The sequence below is a fragment of the Thunnus albacares genome, chromosome 14 (genome assembly GCF_914725855.1).
Source record: "Thunnus albacares chromosome 14, fThuAlb1.1, whole genome shotgun sequence".
NCBI classification, from domain to species: domain Eukaryota; kingdom Metazoa; phylum Chordata; class Actinopteri; order Scombriformes; family Scombridae; genus Thunnus; species Thunnus albacares.
The window spans coordinates 12985205-13010314 of record NC_058119.1 but is presented as its reverse complement, the minus strand read 5'-3'; the positions used below and the strand labels follow the sequence as shown (position 1 = coordinate 13010314).

At 40.3% G+C, this 25110-nt stretch overlaps 1 protein-coding gene across 3 annotated transcripts in view; it reads right to left on the bottom strand.

Annotated features, from left to right (window-relative positions):
* The window catches only part of khdrbs2 (KH domain containing, RNA binding, signal transduction associated 2), a 75864-nt gene that overhangs the window by 21121 nt on the left and 29633 nt on the right, over positions 1-25110 (bottom strand). For all 3 annotated transcript variants that reach the window (XR_006407000.1, XR_006407001.1, XM_044371964.1), the window contains exons 3-6: positions 17044-17160; positions 11417-11563; positions 2760-2887; positions 919-1102 (exon numbers count right to left, since the gene is read on the bottom strand). Coding sequence is in view for 1 of the 3 variants with exons in the window: in XM_044371964.1 (XP_044227899.1) it covers positions 919-1102; positions 2760-2887; positions 11417-11563; positions 17044-17160 (576 nt within the window). In the remaining 2 variants the exon portion in view is untranslated. The remainder of the gene's footprint in view (positions 1-918; positions 1103-2759; positions 2888-11416; positions 11564-17043; positions 17161-25110) is intronic.

Here is a 25110-nt window from a genome sequence, read left to right as displayed (position 1 = left end):
CCTCCCATTTATTTGAATGGGGGCATTGCATTTATGCAGTGGGGGGCACATTCCTGGTGGATTACTTTGTAACGTGAATGCCATGTTCAAGCATTTACCTCACGATCGTCTTGACAAAAGATAAAACATTTGCCGCCATGATAACTTTCCAGAGTTGTAAAATCCTGTCTGTGAGTATTACAAACCGCTTTGAAGTTTTTTGGCTTCTGATAAGTCCTTAAACGCAATTAATCTGTAACTCCCAACTCGACTTCCTGGATCGTATTTCATTGTCTCACCGGTACCTCAAACAACATGCCCCCACCACCATAGACTCCTGCACCGTAGTGCCACACGGCTGGTTTCGCTCTGAATGCAGCCTTGGTGTTTACAGCAGCAGGATGGGGAATGTGGGATTAACTCAAAATAAACTACAGTGCTCATGTTTATGGTAATGAAGGAACATGTCACCCAGTGCAACGGTGTGGCTTATTGATGTGTTTTTAATTTTTTGAACAATGGAGCTCTATGACACACAATAATAATATCTGCTTGCATTCGACACAGTGATACCTAACTTAATAACAATAGATAAAGGTGATTATTTATTCTAAGAAACTTCTAATTTAAGCAAGTTGATTTTTAATATTCTGCTGATACAAATGGAAACCCAGGAGCTGCCAAGAAGATGCAAAATCATTCTTGAATTATATTTTGCTTTTAAAAAGTTGTAGTTAATATAAAAAAAATGTTGTTTGTAATAATTTCCTGCCTGCCCTAATTTTTCAAACATGTCTCTGTTTGCCCTACCTCTCCATGTGAAGCAAGACTCATCCAGATCACATGAAAAGGGATTAAACCGAGTCTGATTTACACACAGTTCAAGTAAAATTACTATCAGCTATACTTTCCACTGTGTGCAAAGAGGATTGGACTTACATAGTCGTCGTATGATTCATGTGTGACTGCTAACAGCGGGGGCCTGTATCCAGCACTCCCTGCTGCCCCCCTGGCTCTCGGAGCTTGTACTTCCCTCGTTAAAACAGTCGTGGGAAGTTTGCCGTGCGTCGCCGCCGCTGTCCCCCGAGGCGCTCCTGCACTCCTTCCTGTGCCTCTGTGGCCCCTGGTAAAGCAAACAAGTGGACAAACATGACAACAATTTGCCTTAGGAATCTCACTCCACAAGTTCTGCAAATAAGCTGTACAGATTTCAGTGAAATCAGTTAAACCCTTCTTATCGCCGCAAATGCGCAGGCTGCCTCAGTTGGTGGTTGTTGTACAGTATACGCCTGGGTGAAACACAAGATAAGCATAACCTCCGCTGGCACTGAGGTAGATCTTGTAATGATCACAGAGCTGAAAAGTGTCACTTTGTGTCTTTTTTCTCCTCAGCAAACATGCCTGTGGGACACGGCATGGTTATTTTAATAACACGATGGAGCAGTGCTATGCCTGTGTTTGTACAAAATCACATCTCCATCTGCCTGAAGCTGCTGAAAACACTCAGGTTGTAGGCTTACCTGCACTAAGGCAGGTACGGTTTTTAAAGGGGAGCAAGGAGTGATTTGGCTTAAGGGGCCGATTGTTGCTTGCCACTGTCCAGCAGCAGGACTACAGGAACACCGCAGGGATTGCAGGGTGGATTTAACATCGCAAAGCCGTCTATTGTCTGCTAACTTACATTTTAACAGCGGCATGATGTAGGTGGGCTAGGATACCCTTTCTTCCTCTGGCACATCCCTCGCTAGGGAGCAGCCTATTGTGATCCAAAAATACAGACACTCAAACGGGAATTACTGGTGCATATTTTTCATGGAGATTTACAATAATCGCTTATCGGGGTGCCATAAGGAGGAAATCTGGGAAGTGGTGGTGGTGACTTTAAATTGGGAGCATCCCGTGTTACTGCTGGAATTAGCTCATCTACATGGGCTGCCTGAATTAGGCCAGGCTGTCATGGCAAACTGTACCTGCTTACTCCTGTGGGAACGCCACGGCTCAGGTAGATTACGGACAATTTGTTCTAAAAACGAAGTTAAAAGGAGACCAGAGAGGCAGGCGTTTCACACAAGTAGCTGCATGTATGGCTAAGCCAAACAAATGCTCTGAAGTTTTTCTGTAGCTGGTTGGTCCTGTCTACATGTCTACTAAAGTTCCCTTGAGCTGTATTTGAGTTTGTAAGACAACAACCATAAGTGAAAAAAAACAAGGGAAAATACTGCTTCAAATTATTAACTCAAACCTGAGGAAGAGATGCAAGTATGTTTATATGAAAATATATAATATGTTTGCAAGTAAACCAATTAATCAGAAAATTCACCGTGGAGATGGTTATTCCATTTTCATTATGAATATATTAATTTGACATCCACTACCCAATATATGGCACTGAATAATAAGATGCGTATAAAGTGAAAGCTTTGGGGCTTCTGCACAGTTGAATTAAGTTTTCTCATTATGTTTATGTCATGTGCAGCAGAAAACTACCTGTAGGAGGAAATTTCCAATCATCTGTGTACAAAATAAAAACCAGTTTAATACTATTTATAATCTTTCGATTTAACTATAGAACCAACATAGCTTAGGAGAGAATGTGGGCTTTCACAGCAGAAGTGTTTTGAAGATTGTCACTGTGCTTTCAGAAATCTTTCATGAAAAAAGAAAATACTAACCTTCGAATTTTCCAAACATCAAGAAGCCTTGATTATTGCACTGACACAAACACTCAACTTCTTTCAGAGACCTTGTCTTTTTTTACACACTCATAATTAGCACTTTACCTTGTGGATGCTGTGGTTGCCGGTCGCGTGCTCCTTCCCTGCGCACTCCTCCCTCTGCTCGACTCGTCAGAGCCGTTCAACAGGGAGAGCTCTCTCAGCTGCTCCTGTCTGATCTCGTCATTGTAGTCCTGCGGGAACAAAATGCGGCATGCCTCATATATTAAAAAAAAAAAGGAAAAAAAAGAGAAAAACAAGAGCATTTGTCTTACGACTGCAACAGATGCTGGCAACAGCAGCAAAATGTCATCAAATTAAAATTATCTTGACACACACAGGAAACACATGGCGTGGCTCAGCATTGAATACTCAATGAAGAATGTGATGTTTTTGGATACAAAATGCAGAGGAGGGATTACTAAAGTAGAAAATAAATATTTCACAAAAGAGCTGTGGATTCATTGTTAGCGGTACGATTAAGAAAAGAGGAAAGGAGACCAATTATTATTTTTTTCTGTTAAGGGTTTACAGAAGTGTGCAGTTTTGCTTCCAAATGGACTTCTGAATGGCAGGCAGACCCACAAAATCAGGACAAGATTTCTAAATAATTTCACAAACCTGTACAGAAGAGGTAGGACATAAAAAAGGAAATTAAACCAAGGAAACTCCTCTTCTTCTCACTGAAAAAGTTCCTTATTTTGTCAGCACACACAACCTGTAATTGACAGTCTCAACAACTTTTTGTGGAATATGGTTATCTTGTCATTCTGAACCACTTTTCTCAACCCATTATCAAACATGATATGGATCATTACACAGCAGATAAGGGAGTGGACAAAGCAGTATTCATTATCTTGTCATTGCTGACAGATAAACAGGCTTATTTCCAAGAAACACTTACACCAAACCCACAAGACTCGGCACCCCAGGCAAAATGTTTTTGCAATGACGACAAACCGGTGGAGGAAGCAACCTATTTCTTTGGCTGACTGTGTGTGTTTGACACACGTTACATACGTTTTTGCTAAACTTTGTTTCGTCTTTCTGACTGTATATGTGTCACGCACTGAAAGCAGAGCACAAAATCCCCCCAAAAAACTTCTGTCAGCTAGAGCAAAATTTGAAAATAAATGGAGGTCGTTACAAACATATTAAAATGATGTCAACTTTGACCCAGTTTGCTCTTGGAATGTCATAAATGTGATACAATATTAGAGTTGAAAATCATTTCTCCTGGTCTACATTAATCATCACTCTTAAGCCATTTTATAATCTTTATAACAGCAGAGTCAATGACATCTTTGTGAGCATTAATCCAACCAGTAAATTAACTGCACATTGATATATGAGATATGATTCTGTCCAGAGCGCATAGATAACTAAAGGACTGGATAACATTAATGGGTGTGCAAGCTCTGTGCAAGTTAGATTACAGCTCACACATATAATCTAATATTCTGCTTTTTTATTTTTTTTACATCCTACTTTGTGTATTTCTTCTTCTTATATATATAAACCCACCTACACCACACTTAGTCATGAGGATATCACAGCAGATGTCTTTAGATGTATTTGCCCACTCTGTACAGTAATTTGCATTTGTTTTAACACCGAATATAATCAGAACTACAAAAAAACTATTATTGGATTAAAATGATTCTGTGTGAACACCCAAAAATTCAGAAAATAATTTATTTTCTAAATGTGTGAAAACTTGTAGACTCCTTATTAGATGTCACCTTTAGAAGCATTCACACTGTAACAATTTTCTCTCTTTTTCTTTACAGCTCAATAACATTCGTGGGATTTTTTCTTAGACTAGATTATACCATCTTCAGTCATCCAGTTATTGATTTTTGCATGTGTGTTTCAGGTCATTCTGTTGTTGCTGTTGTTGCTTCATGACCAAAGATGATTTGATATTCCCAAATACAGAGCAGAATCATGGTTCAATGATAGCAAAGTATTCAGAACCTGATGCAGCAACGCGTCACCAAACATCATGAATTCACCTGCTTATACTTTGACAAACATGAGCATTTCTTATTTGTACTCTTTGTTACATCAAACTTCTGTGTCATTTTTCTCTCATGTGTCATACAGGGACCATATGACGAGCAGATTTTTGACACTAACATGTCATGGAAGAAGGAAAAAAAAAACTTCTCGCGGTAGATTTCCAAAACATTTGACACACCGCACACGTGTGCTTCTCTTGTTAATGAATTAATGTGGCCAACAGCGTTCTGTTGGTTTGAAGGAGACTGGCAGAGCTTTTAATTGGAAAGCTGGCAGCTGATCCAAAGCACAATAAATCTGCCAGAGCTTGTAAAAGTTGACTGTTGACAGAGGTGTTAGCATGAGTATACAGAGATAAACCCATGCTGTGGCTTCTCTGGTCAGACTGTTTGCTCACTGAGATTTATTCTGACCATGCGTGACCTTGTACACACGACGCCCTTCACAGAGCTGAAGTTTGATTGTTAAGGGGTCAACATGTGAAGCATGGTGCTGCCAATCACGTTTAGTTAACACAATAAGATGGCTTTTATAATCTGAAGCGCTAGGCTGGTTATGCTCAGATCTATCTGCTATTGTCACTAGCTGTTTCCAATACTGCAACTCCTGCTGTTCTAGTTTCTTATGACCACACTTGGTGATGGCATATCTTGCCTTGTGTATTTTGTCTATCTTATATCTCGGTGATATGAGCTTGGCTAAGGGAGCATTTATGAAAGAACTGATGCTTGGACATGTCTCTGGCAAACAATACACATAAAATCAATTCTGTATTGTCGAATAATAAAACTCGAGCTGGCCTTCCTTTGAGGCCTTGAGGCATCAAGTGATATAGTTTTACTTAGTAAATACTTTTCTCCAACAGAAACAAAATATTAAAGAGATGAACAAGCAAATAAAACAAATCAACCACAGCTTTGAAATAAATCTTGTGGTCTGTATTGAATTACTAACATGGTGTAAGATTGTTGTATTCCCTTATATGGGGCATTTTGGGTAAACTACCAGTAGCTACAGGGACTATTTCATCTATACTAACTTTTTAGATGGCTATTATCACAGATGAAGATGTCAGATGTATGTATGTCAGAATATATGTTGGTTTCTTTGGATGAAAGAGTTAAAAAGTCAGTGGTAATCAGAGGGGAACCCTCTGGGCCTTCAAGGTAATCAGAGAAGGAAAAGAAAAAATGTTGAAAAAGTGTTTGTACTCCTAATAATTTTTTTTAAAATTATTCTTATTCACTGAAATAATAGTAACAATTTCTAGATTATCATTATTAACTTGGGCTAATATGTCTTGGCAAACAGTGGGTTAATATAACAGAACGATAAATGGACCAATCACAATTTTTTCTTCTGATGGTATCTGGGTGAATCAGTGACTCCCCCCCGCCAGGACCTTCAGTAGCTGTAATGAATGTCTGTGCAATTGAAGTCAATGTGGGCATGAATTTGATATTTACAGCTGTCTCAGCCAATCATATTTTGTTGAGTTGTTGGCGGGACAATATCCCGACATCTTCCGGGCATTTGCGAATACTTAGTGGATAAGCGACCCATGAAAGTAGCCAGTGAGTGCGCGAGGGGGAAAAAGAGACGACAGAATGAGAAGGAATGGTAACTCAGTAACCCGGTAACTCCCGGTTCAATCTCTCTGCTGAATGAAAAACATGAATTTACTTGTTGCCTTAATCTGGGCAAAATGTGACAAGAACACTGCAGAATATTTGGTTGAAGATGTTTCTGAAAATATCTGCTAACTCCAAACTGGCCATGATGGCTTCACTTAGGAAGCAAAAAGTCGTTGATTGCTTTATGGGCACAAGTTGCTGGTTGTTAACTGGTCTCATGGTGAGCATTGTCAATCTGTGGGCATTTGGATGGTTAAAACTGTAACTCTGAAATTGTTCAATTTTGTGTCTTAAATTTTGCTGTGTTTGAATTTTAGTTAGGTACTACATGCAGTGTTCAGGCACAGAAGTCAACTAGCCTGCAGTCAAGACACATTTCAGTGAGAAATAAACAAATTCATTTTTATCATTTTTTATCTCTTATGATAATCGCCATTTTCTATGCTAGTTGTAAGAAGTATATGTAAACCTACAATTTGCATCTCTAGTTAGTAAATGGTTTAATTCAGGCCAGTGAAAAATGGCTGAGCATAGTTTACAAAGAGCTTGTACCTTTTCCCATTTCACCTCAGGAGGTGTTGGCTGGTCAGTATGACACATTTAACTTGTTTGTATGGCATTACTGCCTTTACATCTGGCAGAGAGATATTAAATCTACATTGAAATTCAAGTAAAACACAAAAAACATTGGATTAGCATTGGATCCATCTTTAGTTGTTGAACAGTAACTAATGATTATTCTAGATATTTTACTTTCATTCCAGCTAAACAAATATATGAGATAAATCAATATGATTTTCTTGTTTCATGTATTTTCACAAAGTTTGATTTTTTTTGCCACATGTGGTCCTGTTGAAGGCCCAGGATCGAGGGTCCAAGGCCACAGTTTGCCACTTGTGGTAATATCCTGTATATGAAGTGACAGAGCAGATTTATGGCACATGGTGATGTTGAATGGGCCACATAAATGTGTGTATCTTGTGTTAGATCAGCTGATGCAAAGGAATCACACCATCATCATCCATCCAGATGACCTCACAACCCTCCCATTTCTCAGACAGTTCAGGCCGTGTCATGTCCACCGTGCTGGATGGGCAGAATTTGTTTAGGTGCCTGATTCATCATGTTCCAAACAGAAGGAACACAAGTCAACATCAACATGCAGTACAGTTTCACAAACGTGGACTCATATTGCAAAAAAATGGCACTCTGAGAAGATGAATGTGTCTCATTCTTTAAAAACGATTTTCTCTGTGGCAATGCCCAAATACATCCCATTGTTTCTGACCAATATTATCACAGGAAACAATTTATACTATTTCAAAGCAGTAGGAGGGGTGATCTCAAGAAAGAGCAGCACACAACGAGTGGATTGTTTATAGGATGTGGTTTGCAATAAAATCTATAGAAAAATCTGATTTTACTTTTAAATCAAGCTCATTCAAAGTGCACCTCTCTCATTTCCACAGAAAAATTGGCGCCACATGGTAAAGAACACCTGCAAAATGTGGGTCTGTGCTCAGGATACGATAGATAGATGACATAGATGATGTGCATAAGTGCTCGCCTCTGCAACCAGTCTTCAGTGTTGCAGCTACTGTCCCTGCTCCTTCACTGAGATCATATGGATCAAAGAAATTACATTAAAATAAAACACGAATAGGCCTGTGTGTGTTTTAATACCAGTCAAATATTTTGTTTGACTTCACATTTGATTTTTATGCAAACAACAAACCACTACCACATATCTTGTTCAAGCATCTGTGCCACCCTCTTTTTTTTGCCAAAATGCTCCCCGCTGCAGTTTGGCCCGAGATGAAGGCCACATGCTCATCCAGCTGAGAGCAGGATCGCCTGTCCTTCCCCACCGCTTCTCACTCTCAGCCAGTATATACTTATCTAGTCCACTGATTAGGTTCCTGTTTGCATTTCTTTCCTTATCCAGGGTGCATACAGTAACTCTGAGCTGACAGCACTGACAGCATTTCTGTAGTCAGATTTTGCTTCACGGCAGATCTAAGGCTCCAGTGAAGACAAGCTTTCTCCTCCCAATCGCTTTAAAGACTGCTAAAACTCTCAGTCTGACAAACTGTACTTCTTGGTGGCCTGCATGTTCCATTTCTGCTCAGGGCTACACGAATGAAAACATATACAGTAATTATATACACTCATCTGTTAATTACGGACATGGTCATGCAGCTTGTTCATGTGAATGTAATTTCTGAATAACTGTGATTTAAACGGAAAAAAGTGTGGAGGGTTTTTCATATCAGATGAAAAGAATGTGTATTCTTTTTTTTCCTGTTTTGTGGATGAGAGCTCAGTGGGGAGCAGGCTTTGTTAAATAAATAGATAAGAACGGAGAACGTTCATGTCTTTGTTCGAAGACGGGTGAGAGAAAAGAAGAGAAGGTGAGTAGGAAGAAAGGAATGACTGAAGTGCTGCACAAGTCACTCGGCTCAGCTCACTTGCTCTGATTCATACCTAGATTTTCAGCTGCAACCGGCAGTTTAAGCCACTTAACTACACATGTGGCAGTGTGGGAAACAGCTACATGTCTCTGCTGCATCACTTGGAGTTCAGTTTGGTTTGTGAAGCTTAATGTCACACCAGCAGGAATAGATTGGCCACTGGAGCAGTGGGAGTTTTCCTGGTTCGCTAGCAGAGAGAAAGAATAGTGTTGCACACCAGCTGGCTGGATACAGCCATGTTTGTAGCAAGATCATACATTCAGTCCATCTTTCCTCCTGAGCCAACTTTCCCTCAGTAAATTTCACCTTTTTCATGCTGAGCTGAAAACAAACTGATGTGTTGTGTTTTCCAACCGAAGAAAAAAAAAAACAGAATTAAGTTAAGAGACAGACTTAACAATAACAAGTGGTTGCTGATTATTAACATCAAACCGATGCCCACTTCAGCACTTCACATGAAGTGACACTCTAACAACACACTAGCAATCACTCTTAATGCATAGTGCAGCATTATAAAAAACCCCAAAAGGTTAACAGCAGGACGCACTTGCCACTCTGCACCAGAGGCAGGAAACATCCGTCACCATAGATACTGACAGATGCCTGTTGTGTTACATTATGTGCTGTTTATCTGAAAATCCATAGCATTGCTTGAAACAGAAAGCGTGCACTAGAAAATATATAGTTTCTATTTCTCTGCTCTTTACTTTGATGTTTTTACTGATGTGTGGATGTTGTACAAGCCGAATTAAGGGTCAAGGTGACATTTTCCCTTTCTTAACCTAACAAAATGTTCTGTGATTTTGCCCAAACCCACCATGGGAAGACAAATTCGAAAGGAAATGTAAGTTCTGATTAGGCTTCAAGATATAACTCAAATTATTATGATGTTTTGTTCACATAAATATGGCAAACCCTGCATCCTCATCTTCACTGATTATTTTTAGCCTCTGTGTCACTCATTAAAATCTCACTGAATTGGTTCCTCCCTGTTTACCCTGCATCGTTAGTTCTGCTGGCAGATTTTCATAAAACATTCAAACAACCTAAACTATCTGTGCTTATTGAATGTGTGCACCCATTTAAAAAGAAATTTATTACAGGCAATCTTATGTGTACACTATTAAAAAACCAGGCTTCATTTCTTTACATATATTTGGTAACACTTTATAATACAGCCCATGATTTACAGTGTCATTTTGTTGTATAAATAAAGTATAAAATACGTTTTGATTTCTGAGGCACAAGTATTTTATTTGTACTTGATTCATACATTGAATTTACACTGTAAATTCTGGGCTGTATTATAAAGTGTTACCTCGCAATACCTCGTCTTTTCACAAGGTACCGCAACAAAGCGAGAGCTGAGACTCTGTCGGCTTTATATTTACAGTCTTGGAAAGAATCTGTATGGAAATAAAGCATCAAACTCAGTGCAGTTTATACTGTGAACCCAAAAATACATAAAAGCCCCCACTGATGTGAGAGGAGCAAGAGAAGCCTGCTGACCCTTTTATTATCAGAACAGGCTGGTGTGGATCGCACAGCGCAAAGTACAGCCAGGCACAAATGTGACACTGAAGCAAATGAGAATTTCTGTACTCAGTGTAGATGAAAAAGGATATTACACAACTTGTTTTAACATACAAACACGTTAATAGACTCATATGTGAACTAGATGCATATGCTATAGCAGGTACCGGCTCATTATGAGGCCTCATTGTTCATACAGATTACTCCAACAAATACCAAGTCAAGTGGTCACAAGTTGATGTAAAGAGGAACAGGAAGGCATTGAGGAATGGAAACAAGAATGAGGCAAACTGATGGTGTCATCACTGTCGGCACCAGTCGTACCAGCTACTGATAACTAGGAAACAGACCGCAAACAAGCAAACAAAAGCATCCAGCTCCACCAGGACTTCCCATGATACATAGATATAAGTTATTATATAGAGTATTTTAAATATTTTGACATTGTGACAGTTCTGTGTCTGTTTTGAGACAGAAAAAAATAATAACTCTGTATTTCTTTTCTTTTTTTTTTCTATTTTGGCTGATGCTCTTTAGTAATCATTTGTATTTGGAAGGATATGAACTGCTCGGTACAGCTGCGGTATCATCATCCTCCTGGCTCAGTGAGCAGACATGCTCGTAAGAACATCGGCCTCGGTGTAGGAAAAAGCATGAACTACATAAAGCAGACTCATGCAGCACGACTTCTCCATTAAGCTTATCACATTTGCAAAGCTTGATTAATATTTACAGCTTATACTCAGCAAGAGTACACAACATGCACATTAATTATTGCTAATTTGCAGAGTTCTGCAGGCTATACAGTGCTAGAGACTTGCAAGTTGTTCCATACTGCACTTTAATTGCTGAATACATTATTTTTTATTCGTAAGGGCATGTAGTGTGGGGCAGTGAGTGTAATGCAGAGGAAAACTTCACGCTTATATCTTACTTTTATGTAAATAACCTGTAAGCTCAGAAACAGATTGTTTTGTGTTCATTAGCCTGGTAGAGAAATGATCAAGTCAGCTGTGGTGACTGACGACAAGGAATAAAGATTAGGTTGAAAAAATAAACTTACCGGAACTAGGAATTTTTTAATCTCCTCTAAGGCGTGACTCATGCGGGAATAGGCCTCTCCAGGTGGGGCAAAGACTTCAATTAAAACATGAAGATCATTACTCAGATGGGCGTATTTGGCCTCACCACTTTTCCTCAATTCTTCTTCCTGTTAAAAAAAAAGAGAGCAGGTTCAGGGATTCAGACTTAGATTAAACTTGTTTGTACAAATGCATCATAAAGGTATAAACTAAACGGATTGACAAAGCACAAGAGGTAAAATGTGCTAATATTGAGTGAAAAGAAGATGGATAAAACATACTTTTGTAATTTAATTGCATGTATACCTGATTATTTTATTGATCAGAGGTGTTTTTGGAAAGATTTGGGTTTTAGAAGTAGCAGTCCCTTCCCAAAATGCTCCACCTGTCAAAGGTTCCCACTGAAGACACTTAAATGAAGCTACTTCTGCTCAAACATGGTTAAGAGAATGAAAAGTCTTTGAAAAGTTGGAGCTGTGACACACAAACTCCAACTTTTCCCTCTTCTCATCATAAGCATCTCTTGGACATGCAGGCTACAATCTACAGTCACATTTATGATTTTGTTTCAAGGTGAAGAGACACTTGAGCAATCACTACATTCATCAGCAGGAAGACACTTGTATCATGTAAAAAAAACATTTCTGAATGATATGTGGCCTTTTCCTCTCTTGTGCAAGGAATAACTTAACTTCTAGAGAATAATTACTTCTCATCTAACAACCACACAAAAAAGTAAAGCGGAGTAGAGTTAATAGTGGAGCTTGTAGAGTCATAGATTCTGGCACCAGGGATGCTCTTAGTGAATGTTTTTCCGATAGCATCTTGTGATTTGTTGATGTTGGGGAAAATGCTCTGTGGGCCCAGCTCCAAAAGAGCTCCAGGAAACGTTTAAATGGATTGAGATCCTGTGACCCAGACATGGAATATAGTTCAAGTCGTCTTGATGGTCTGTAAATGATTGGGTGACTGCTTGTGTCAAATGGATGTGAGGATCTTTAAGAAAAAAAAAATCAAGGAGAAAAAGACAGACAGGCTGCACAGACAGGGGACACCTAAGGAAATTGACATCATAAACATCTGTTCAGACAGGCTCTGAGTCACCAACGGGCAAGAAAAAAATCAAGCAAACAGTAAGAGACGGAAAAAGCTGAAAACACACAGGGAGGCAGGAAAAGAGGAAATGTAACAGTAACAAAACAGAAGCTCAGGCAACCTGACAAGATAAAGTGAAAGTGTCAACCATATGTACAAAAAAAGATTAATGAGGGAACGAGGTGCAGCTGGAGTGGCAGGAGACTGATTTGCGAGACTGTCCTCTCAAGAGAAATGACAGCATCAGTCGTTAAAGCAAATTCCTAAAAATGACACGTTTACGTTCAAGTGACAAAGCCCTCTATCTGATGTAGTAATTATCACTCTTTGCCGTCTGGAGCAAAGGAGGAAGTAGTGTGATGTTGTTATAAAGCCACATAGTCTGCAGAGGGAGGAGATGGTGATAAGAAGATGAAGAATAGGTGAGCAGGGCAGGGAGACTCACTGAGGACGCCTGGTGGGCAGGTGAAGCATGAGAGGTTCGATAAATCAAATAACAGACACACAAAGAGACCCCTCTGTGTGTGTGTGTGTGTGTGCGTGCGTGTGTGTTTTTCATCTAAAGAGTGAGAGGGGGTGAGGGAGAGGGACATGATGCAGACATGACCATGACGATACAAAATATATTAAAGCAGCGGGTGCAGTGAAATCTCTTTGTCAAATTAAAAATTTCCATAATTGTCACCACAAACGGTGCTAAACAAGTGCTTTCAGTAAGTATAGGAAATGTCCAGTTATAATATATCTATGAAGTTGATAAAGAAGCATTCATTATTACTTTTGGGCCACTTGGAGTGAGCAGGAACAGTTGTAAACACAACAATTACATATTATTAACTTAACAAAGATTTGCCTGCACATCCAGCACCTGGGGAGCAAAATAAACACAAATTTTTAGTCATGTCTCTGTCCTCCTGATGAATGTAATTCAAATATTCACTCTCTTTTTAGATTTGTTTTTGTCTCCACTGACTTCTGAGGGATGTATCTGGCTCTTTAGCTGCTAACTACCCCACTATGATCACCAACTAATTATCACTAAGTTTGTCTGTCTGCTGTTTGGTGATAGCAGGTAGCATACAGTGGATTTATCAGAGCTATCTCACTGAAAACAGCTGCCTGCTGCATTTGGAAACGAGGTGGATGAGAGAGCTGAGAATGAACCAACAAGTAAAGTTGCAGACCAGAAACCCCAAACAATGAGCTGAGTGGTGAACTGCAGAATCTATGAGTGACCCCTTTCAGATTGCATATAGTATTGCACAACTGATCCATTGTTAATGTCAAAATATTGACTAGTGCATCTTTAACAATAAAGTATAAAACGAGAGGGCTCCACAAGACAAATAAAAAAACACAAGCAAAAAAAAGCGTCTGTAAGAAGGTGTTGAAGTAAACAGAAGATATCAGTCCAGGGTCCTTAATGCAAACTGCTCCAAACTCTGATGAGGAGAAAAACCCAATCACCTTTTAGTCTTAAGCCAGGCCCAGAGGGCCCCTGCCTGAGGCTGCATTAAGGCCTTAAAGGCTTAAAAGATCTGTAATATAGCTTGGGGCTAGTCCTAACGGTGTTTTAAAAGGAATCTGCTAAATCATAAAATCAATTTGACACTGAACAAATAATCAGAAAAGATGCTAGACCAAGAGTGGAGGCATTTTGTCTGCTTGTACCAGTTAAAAATACAACACAATCTAGGGATGATTCTCTTATGCCCCAAAACAGAGATAGTTCAGGAGTTTCTTCACCCTTCATTCATCCAACACTGCAACAGGTGGCTCTTAAGAGCTTCATTCAAGGACACCTTGATGGTGGCTATTAAGAGAGAAGAGTGCCACTCACACACACTTTACTCACTCATGCAGCCAAGATTCAAACTTTCGTCCTTGCATCACAGGCCTGTTCCCTGCCCTCTGTGAGAAGTCAGCTCTAATTAAAAGATCCCTCCTAAAATTTCAGCTGGCTTCACATTTTCTGTCAGCGAGCCAAGGTCATTAAAGATGAGATCAAAAACGTGCATGTAGGCAGATCCTGTCTCTGAGTTGGTTGTAACATCCGACACTTCTGTCTGTGAAATGTTCCTACAGAGCAGCTGGACACTTTGAGAGGCTGGTTTACAAAAGGAGGAGCATACACAGAGCTATACACGAGATACCGTGACTGCAGTACGGCTGTGTCATTATCAATCAATGTATGTTGCTCTACTATAAGGAATTTGGGATGTCAGTGATTAAATTCTCTCTAACCATGCTGTGAGTCAGAGAGGTGAAGTGTGGCCTCTCTGTGACTCAGCACAGTGTTAACCAGGCTAATCTGAGGGCACATAGTGTATTATTGGCCATATGGTCTAATATGAGTGGGTGGGCTGCTCTGCTGAGAATTTCAAACCTGAGATATTACCTTTGTGCCGAGCTGATGCACCCTACCTGGGGAACTGGATGAGATGGCAGAAATGTGTGACGACAAAGTGCTTCAGCGTGTAATGGGACTTTGGTTATGTCTGCACCACACTGCCTTATGCTTAGGTGCCTCAATTGGCAGTCAGTCTTTCAGACGTGACCTTTAGGCTGATCACAGAGTCCTTCAGAGTATTGCAGACTGTACACAAAATCAATATCACAAACACAAAACACCAAGCTAAATCTGCATAGCCTAACCCTAACCTTTTGGTAAGAGACAGTGTATTATTTTTTTCCTCCATGAATCTGCCTCAGACTGAAAATCCAGGTAAAACAAACAAACAATATTGAAACTTATGCATTGGATGCATATTTGTGAACAAATTACGTTTTGCTCATGCCTGTTATTAACATTTTAGCGCCTCTTTACTTAATTCAACACTCTGACAACAAGTTAATGCAGCACATGAGTAAACAGAATGGACTTGGTGGCAGGAAGCCAACATTTTAAATGAACTATTGCACCGGCCAAGGCACATCCAAAAATGGGACAGCAATGAAACGTCTCAGTGCCTTCAGTCTTTGTCAGAGTGAAGACTTTGCCTCGCAATCAGGCATGACTGGAATTCCCTATGAAAGGTATTAGTTTCTAATTATAAAGCCATGAAATTACTGAGGAGTTTTGAGTTTTATTTAGTTAACTTGTCTGAAAGCTTAGTCCTCCTCCACAATACTACTGATTAAAATTGCACCTTGTTACAGGCACATACAGTAATTAACAGGATTGGATGTTGGGTAGGATTTCACCACTACAGTATTTTAAGTATGAATGTTCACTTATAAATATAAATAAACTAAATAACTGCTGCTTCCTGCTGTTGAAACTAACATGGACAAGAAGTCTTTAAACTTTTGAACTTTGAACATTTCCATTTGAACATTTTCTTTTTTTTCCCATTTCCATGTGAACTAGGCAACTCCATCTGCTGAGGAAGATAATATGATATAGTCGAAAGGTCCAGAATAGCTCAGAAATTATCTTTGAATTTCAACGTCCTCCTGATGTTGTTCATTAAGTAAAACAATGTTTGTTATTTTTGAAAAAAATGATCAATTTTGTTTTTGTTTCCATTTACTAATGAAGATAATGTGATGGTTGAAAGCCCCAGAACAGCTACTAAATGTGGTGAGATTGCTTTTCAATCAATCAATCAATCAAATTTTTGTGCAGAATCACCATGCAGCATTGTCTCAATACACTTTACAGTTAAAAAGAATACATAGGACAAAACATACAGCAACCAATTTACAGTAATAAAAATTAAGAATGAAACAACCGCAGTAAAAACATCGATGTTAAATGGATGTTAAAAGGTGATGGGCCTGGCTATGTTAAGGGAGGCTGTAATGAAGTGAATAAAGGTAGGTTTACAGTCTTGATTTAAAAGTTTCAACTGAACGTGCTTCTTTAACATGATTTGTTGTTAACTTTTTGTTTTCATCTAAATCAACCGATATGTACAGATAACTAGAGCCAACCTAATATGTTTAAAGCAGTTTTAACAGTTTTCACATCATTTTACCTTCACCTTGTTCTTGATGTATTAAAATTCAGTGCAAGTTTCATTAGAGAGGTGGTAAGACTGCAAGTCTTTTGTCATGTCTTGATGTCTGAATCGCAGGCTACAGTAATAATAGCGATGTAACTCTACAGCAGCACACTGAGAGCTGTTATGAGCATGAATAGCAGATCCAGTAGGCTGTCTGTGTTCACGCTCGGATAAGTTTGGCTCCGGGGGACCACAAGTCAGCAGGATAAATGACTTTGGCAAAGAGATTCATTACTTTGCATCCATAATTGACTATTACAGAATACGCTATTAAACAACACACAGAAAAACATTCCCATTTTCTCCTACATATGTTTGTCAACTGCAAAACGATTAATTTGACACTTGGTGTTATTCATCTCAGTTACTGTTCAGATGCTGTTTGGTTAGAATATTCTTCTGTGCTTTGTTTGAATTTTAAGCACTTTGTTTCTGTAAATATTTCCATTTGATCAATATCTTAGACCGGCCAAACAGCCATATTTCAACACAAATTGATTTCTTACCTTGCCTTTATCCCTCATGGACCCTTTGCCGAGGATGGACATCTTCACTCCTGTTTCCTCTTGTAATCGTTTCATGGAATTTCCCCGCGGTCCCAGCAGCTTTCCAACAAAATTAAACTGTGACACAGCAGTTTAAAAAAAAGAAATTAGACACCTTATCAATGCTTGTAACATATATTACAAGATGACAAATACTGAAAACGCTATTAGTTCCATGATCTATATATGAGAACAAATATTTCTGTGCTTTGAGGTAAAAGGAATTTGATCCATTTGGGGAAAAGGTTAACCATAAACGATGTTTGCCAGCCATTAGTCATCTGTTATCAATATAATCTCACATTCCATTCACCATTTATCATATGAGAAAAAACTGTAATATAACCTGTAATAAATCAATATAGTTGTGCTTTGTGTGTAGAATATTAAAGGTGAATGGGACTCTCATCTGTGGCCCAGTATAAAGTATGCAGATATCCTTTGCTTCAACTGTTCCCTCGCTAGTCATGTATCTTATTGGCGTTTATGGTCATCCGTGTCATGCAGGGGTAAAAAAAATAAAAAAAAAAGGTGAGGGTTGGGGGGGAATATAAAGTCAGAAATAATGAGGTTTCTTCCCAGTGGGAAATTAAGTAATACTATCCAGATGACAAACTATCAGATTCAAGCCTCAGGGCTCTGACTATCATTTCCCTCTTGCTGTGCACCAGCCAGTGTTCATGTTGAGAAAAGTAGCTCAGGGTTGTTGCAGGCACAACACTGCTGAGATTAGTGGTGATTAATCCGAGAGCTGAAACTCACATCACAACTGTAGTCAAGTGGGTAATTTTGGGAGAAAATATGAGCAGAGGATCAATTAGAAAATTAGAAAAAAGGACAATTAATCTTTTCATTCTTTAAACAACCCCATGAAAGGCTCATTATAATTTACACACTAGTTTTTTAAAAAATTGTAACAAATGATTCGACCTTCAAATGTTTGCTGTTGGATGAGATGATAAGAGACCACCTCCAGAGCTGAACAGGTGGTCAGCCGCCCACCACAACATACTCTGGCCAACCCTAAAATGATATTAACCTTTTCGCAAAGCAGCTTCTCCTACTGTGGCTGAGCTACTAATAACTTCACTGCCAGCTGTGTGGCTGCTGCAACTCAACTCCGACAAATGCACACTCAGCTTATTTCATGAACATCATTATTATCATGAGTGAACGCTACATTTCAGGTTAGGAAGGCGCCAGGGGGCGCATAGATGAAATCATCTTTAAAAAAAAAACAAAAAAAACATCCCTACTGTCCTTGCCTGTCCTCTGCTCTGAATGATTAAGGCACCTTTGTGGATGCCTTTCTTCACAGGGGTTGCTTTGACAGGACTATCCTATAGCTGGCAGGGAGCTTGAGAGCAGATGGTAGTTGCAGCTACGTCGAGAACACGCTCTCTGGGCGGTGGAAGAAGAGTGGCCTGTTTTCATTAAGCTAATGAATGTCTGGAGCCACTATGCTGCTCCATGGCGAGCAATTTAGGCTTTAGAAAGGGGCATGGTTTGGTGTTAAATGAGGTTTGAAATGATGCAATGTGCCCCCTGTTGTCTCAACATTGATAGCTATGCAGATATTAGAGGGAAGGGTGTTGGGAATGCAACAATTATGCACAAAGACATTTTAGACATTAAACAAAAATTCAGTGACAAAATGGGCATGTTGATATACTTATTTGTATTTCACAAACATGACCGACAAATATTTAATTTGGAGCTCTTGTGCAAGATGAACTAACATATGAATTTCCATGTTAATTCAGAAAAGTCACACAGGAGGTGCAGTTTGGGTCGCACTAATGTGAATCTGCAAATCATTTTCTACAAGAACCTCAGTGACTGAGGCCTGGTCTCACCCTTACTTTTGAGCAAAATAATTTCTAAAAATCTTCTGACAAGATCTGTCACATGGTACAGTTAAGTCCTGTGTAGATATATGTCATCCAAATGTAGATTCTTTATAAACAGAATGGTTTCATAAAACAGTCTCCCAAACTTTTTAATCTTGTGGTGACAGGCAGCAGTGACACTGAGTGTTACAGGTGAACTATTTAAAGATTTTGGCACAACTCTTGTAAACTTATGTAAAAAAGAAAAAAGTAATATATTCAAAGTTCTGTCCTCACAGCTTGTGAAATCTGACAATAGCTGCAACTGAGACTGATTTGGGTCTCGCTGCACAGTAGCTGGCACAAAGATATGTAATCTCAGGCATAAAAATGTGTTTTCTACAATGGGAAAACCTAAACACGACTAAGACAAAACATGTACAACTTGTTGGGAACAACAGTGACTGATGGGCACTGTTGAGATCCTCCTGAGCCTAAATTTATTGCTATTCTTTTTTTATAAATGATACAGTGTAATATAATGTTCCTGAGCTTAATACTGTAAATGGACAGTAGTTCTTTTCAGAGGCATGACAGTGGAAAATTTATGGAGGAAAAAAGTTTTGCACCTGTAATGCAACACAACATCCCTGGACATGAAGTTGTTTTTTTTAATTGGAATAAAATAACCACTGTCCTGTATAAAATGACACGATTTCTGTTAATCTCATACCATGTCACTGGTGTCCCCTACAAGGCCTATAAACACACAATAACATCCCAGCTCAGTGTCAGAGTAGATGGAGAGTCAGGCAGCACACAGGAAGATACACAAATATACAGTATTTTGCCATGAATTCATAATAATGTTTGTTTGAGAAGTATTTTACACTTTCATGACCTTGATTTTTTAATGCAGCCATAAAAAACAGCCCAGTTAAAATGTGATAGTCATTAAAGCAAGGCTTTAAAGCAAGCTCAGGATGATTTTATGTACAGAAACAGCATTTTTCTAGGCTTTAGTATGAGGCCAGTTCCATGTAAAGTATAAAAATATTGAAATTTAACAACTCACAAGGTGCTGTCTCACTGCCGATCTAATGACAAAAAAAAACTTTTCAGCTTTTAGGTTGGAAAATTGTGCATGGTGGGCGCCCTTTAATGCAGTGCACCGGAGCCAGTTAAGATTTGCAGATGTCCTGAGGCATTTACTGCCAGGTTAGCGAGCTGTGCTATTGGGGAAATCCAGGTTGTGTCAGATAGGAGGATTAAAGCCTTAGGTAGAGGTTATGCTTTAATGACAGCCAGGGATGAACGGGCTGTGAGCGTGTCAGAGGAGTGTGTCCTATCAGCCCCACAGACATTAAAGAAAGCAGATGAGTGGTTGTTTGGTGTGTGTATGTGTGTGTGTGTGTGTGTGTGTGTGTGTGTGTGACAGACAGAGGGGATTTACTGTTCACCTGGTGAGCTTTTCAGAGAGGGATCCAAATTATCTGAATGTCTGAAGAGAGGTTGTCTGTCAATGTTAATGCCTAATAGTATCAATCATCAAGTTATGAATTCACTGTACAACTGTTTTCGTAGTAGAGGAACAAGGGCATAAGTTTGGTTTTAACTTTGGTAGGGACATTTTTTTTATGTGCACTTGCTCTCTATCTTTGTTTTCTCTTTCATATGCACACATGCGCACACACATAAAGAGCCTGATTAGAAAATTTTTACTTTATTGAATATGTATTTGCGGCATTGCCTGAAACCAGACCTGTATCGTGGATTTTTCACACATTTTATTTTATTGATATAAACCTGAGACCAAAATTAATATTTAAAATTGTCATTTCATAGACCGTCAAAATAAAAGTTACAAAAATAAATGTATAAAAGCCTGTAGGCTTTTATATGAAGAGTTATATGAAGAGTTTACCAACTTTTATGTAAACAGTGTCACGGCTCTTGTCAATCAGATGTAATTGTCTTTTTAATTAAAGACAATTACATCTATTACATCAGTAATGTGTTACTCTGTTTAAACCAACTATCTGCTGCAAGGTTTTCAAACCTCACCTGAGATTCTGTAGCTCCGTCCTTCTTTCAGTTTGTTGACTGATATCTTTGAATCATCTCCTAAACTTCTATTTGTATTATTTTTCATTCAACTCCTGAACTTATGGCTAGTTCATGTCACACAGGCTTTGCCCTCTACTGGACTCTGTGGGTAATACTCTCCTCCAATCACATGCATGCAATCACTCACTGAAATTTGCATGTATGTAGCCAGCCAATTAGGACGTGCCTACCGATTACATGTGTCTCACACAGTAAATAAGGCAGCGTCACTACCGCTTTCATCCTTCTCACTTCAGCGACAACGATCTGCTCACTGATCTTACCTGTCCATGGAAGGAGTCGCTGCTACAAGCTCATTCCTGCCTGTCATGCCCTGGCCTCATTGCCGCCGCTGGTGCCGGGCATCTCTTCTGCTTTGAGTGCCTTGGACAGGACCACGCAGAGAGTGGCATGATGCAGCCACTACCCTAGGTTCACTGCAGAGGACTTCCTATGACTCAACGCTGGCAATGGTGGGACCATTTTTGGTTGTGTGACGTCTCACTCCACTGCAATGAGAGTGACCCGGAGCTTGAGATAGATCCCTGCATCAATGAGTCTCCCGCTTCATCCGGTGCCCTGCCGCTGCAGCCGCTGCTGCCAGACGCCAAGGCTGTCTCAGTACCTTTGCTAACGGATGATGAAGACAACATCTCGTCTGTGTCTGCAAAATCGCTGACCTTCGGGAATCCACCTCTGACTTCAGTTCGCCATGATTCCCCAAAGGTTATGGCCATGGCTGTGGAACATGTAGGGCTCTCTTTGCCATCTATATCCCGCCCGGACATTTGACAGTGTGTCCTGGAAGGAGCCGCTGAAAATGAAGTCACCAGTGGGGGGACTGGTTTCCTTCCTGAGAGTGCAGAGCCACACGGGGACAGGCTGTCCTGGTGTGCCCCCCTTGGAAGAGGTCCTTGCAACCCTCGTGATTCCTCACTCAGCTGAGTGGGCAGTGAGCAGGATGCTGCAGCCTCTGCTGATGCAGGATAGGGACATGCTGGAATATTTTGAGGCTGGCCACGCAGCTGGCCGCAGCAGCAAGCAACATGGGAGTGTAAACCGCTAGACGTCCCCTGCACAGTGGAACAGGCCAACTTTCTGGACCGTGCCATCAGCCAGATGAATAACCTGATTCTGAGTGCTGTTACTGCTGCAGGGCGTGTGATGTTGATTGCCACAGTGGGCTCACATCACGTGTGGCTGGAACTTGCCCTACAGAGGAAGGACAGAGAAGACCTCCTGGGAGCTCCCATAGCTCCAGACGGGCTTCTCGGGTCCATTTTCTCTGTCACTCAGTGCTTTAAGAGGCGTTTAAAAGGCGTTATCATTCAAGACAGCTTTGCTGCTTCCACTGACTTCAGCTAAGATAGTGAGCGCGCTGTGTGTCCTGTTGGTTCAACCCAATTGTTTGCTGCTTCGTGGTGACCACAGTGATGCTACTCTTGGACCGAACCCCTACTTTGTTGCTAAGAACATAAGGAGTTCTTTTAGGTCAGGAATTATTCAGCTAGAGGCATTATGTCCTCCACCCCATGGGGACATCAGGGAGGAAAAATTGCATCTATTGTGCCCATTGCATGCATTGGCATGTTATGTTGCCCCCTTTTGGTGCACTGAACCACTGTTCATGTGCTATGGAGAGGGAGTGGCCGGTAAAGCCCTATCCAAGAAGTGCCTAGCTGGTTGGCTTTGTGAGAGCATCTCCCAAGCCTACTGGCAGGTGGGTAAGGACCCTCATGCAGTGGACCGAGCATATTCCACACGTGGTGTAGCAGCATCAACGACCTTACTCAGTGGGGTGAGTGTTGAGAATATATGCATGGCAGCGCCCTGGTCTATGCCTTATCCATTCATAAGGTTCTATCTCTTGGACATGACGGGCTCCTTTTCAAGGTCTGTGCTCACAGGGGCAACTCAGGACATGTGAAAAGGGTGGTGTGAGTGCCAGCTGTGGAACACCTAATGACCCCTGGGCAATATACGCCTGCATTCTCCCGTGATCCAAGAGGACTCGGGGAATGAGGTGTGCAGGGTGTCTTTTGTATGGTTTTTGACCCCTGCGAGGTTAAGCCATGGTTACACACAGTGTCATGTTCATGCTATCTGGGCTGGCTTGGGCCCCCTACAGCTCTACTGAAGCAGCTGGGATTATAAAGTAGTAGGAGGGCTGCGGTGACTAACCCATGGCTGGTTGGGCTAAGTGAGGCAGTCTGATGACCTGTTGTGGCAGGGCAAACATTCATCGAGCTACTGTGCCCATAGAGTCTGGCAGAGGGCAAAGCCTGTGTGAGATAGAATGAAGGTTACAATATTGTAAACCTAGCTCTATAAGCACAGGTGGAACCCTCTAACTATGGACCCTGCTGCTCCTATGCTGTCTGCTGAAGTGGTTTCAGGATAGGAGCTGCAGCGAGACACCGCCTTTTATACTGTGTGGGACACATGTAATCAGTAGGTGCGTCCTCAATGGCCGACCACGTACATGCAAATTTCAGTGGGCAATTGCGTCTGTGTGATTGGAAGAGAATATTACCCATAGAGTCCAGTAGAGGACTCTGCCTGTGCTTATAGAACTAGGGTTACAATATCGTAACCTTCGATCTTTCACTATGACATCAGAGCTCAGCTGGGAGGCTGCAGCTCATCTGTCTGTGTGTCTCTGTGCTGCTCAGGCTGCTGCTGACAGGATTTTCATAAGAAAATGATGTCTGACTGTCACAAACAGATCAGTTGGACAAGCTGTGACTAATTTAATTTTATAAATAGTTTTCATGACATACATAATAACTCTGCTCCTGATCAACTCTTTTAAAAGGGATGGATGGTATTAATTAGTTAATATCTCCCACTAATTTAAAATAAGATTAATGTTTGGATTAAATACAGAACAATTTTATTAGCCAAGCGCAGCTGTCATTGACACTTTGGTCCCTCTTTAAAAAGGACCTGAAATCACTTTGAGAGGCATTTTCACCCACAGTAATTGACTTGTTTAATTTAATGACATGTCTGTGCAACGATCACAAATGAGCTCACACTTAACACCTGAAATTTAAATATGATATCAACTGACTGATGTTAGTTTTGTCCAGTGAAGTCATTTTCAATTCTGTGAGGTTTGAAAATGTAAATACTAACTATTTTAGATTCTATACCTCACTGACTCCACTACTGCTGCTGCTGCCGGGCTAGTCGACAATGTGTAACTCAGTTTGAAGTTGATGGTTGCCAGGTAATCAAGTTGAATATCCCGTCTTTCACTTGGGGGTGATCTCCAAACAATTCTTCTCTGAGTAGAATCACTTGCTCCAGCCTGCTGCCGCATGCATGCATTTTATCTAGTCTGTTTCTACACTGCATTCAGACTCAGAGAAAATAAACAGGTACGTTGATGCTGAAAACCTGTGTGGGCCTACTTTTTTTCCACACAGAAAATTGATCAGGAACCAACAAGGGAATTGAAAAAGAATTGGGCCAATAAGCAGAATCGATAATGGCACTGATATCAATAAAATCTTATCAATTCCCATCCCTACACAGGTCTTACCGTTAACATTATGTGGAGTGAAAATGGCAAGATGGTTCTACATCGGTAGAAATATTGGTTGGGACAATTCAGCAACACCTTGACATAGGTAGGGACACGCCCCTACCCTTCATCCCAAATCAACGCCCATGTTGAGGAAGGTGACAAAATGACCTTAGTTACTGTATAAACATCATCACAAAACATGAGAATTTTGTAATAGAAATGAAACATTTCTAATTAATATGTAAACCCTGAACTGTTGCCCAGATGGTCTACTCACACAGATGACAAAAAAACATGATTCTTGTAAAATCTAATGGGTGACAAACAACTTGAGCCAAGATCAATACAGACAAGCAGCCAGCGATGCCAAAGTGACGCAGCGCAACAAAAGCTGTTTAAGACCATAAAACTGTTCCAGACAGACTGTGTTTTGCTGTCAGAGCAGCAGCTACATTGCTCTCCTGGTAGAGCAAAAAAAAAAAAAAAAAAAAAAAAAATCAATTCATACAATCTGAGCTCTGTTCTTGCAAGTCTCTAACAAGCCAAACTTTTTTTTTTTTT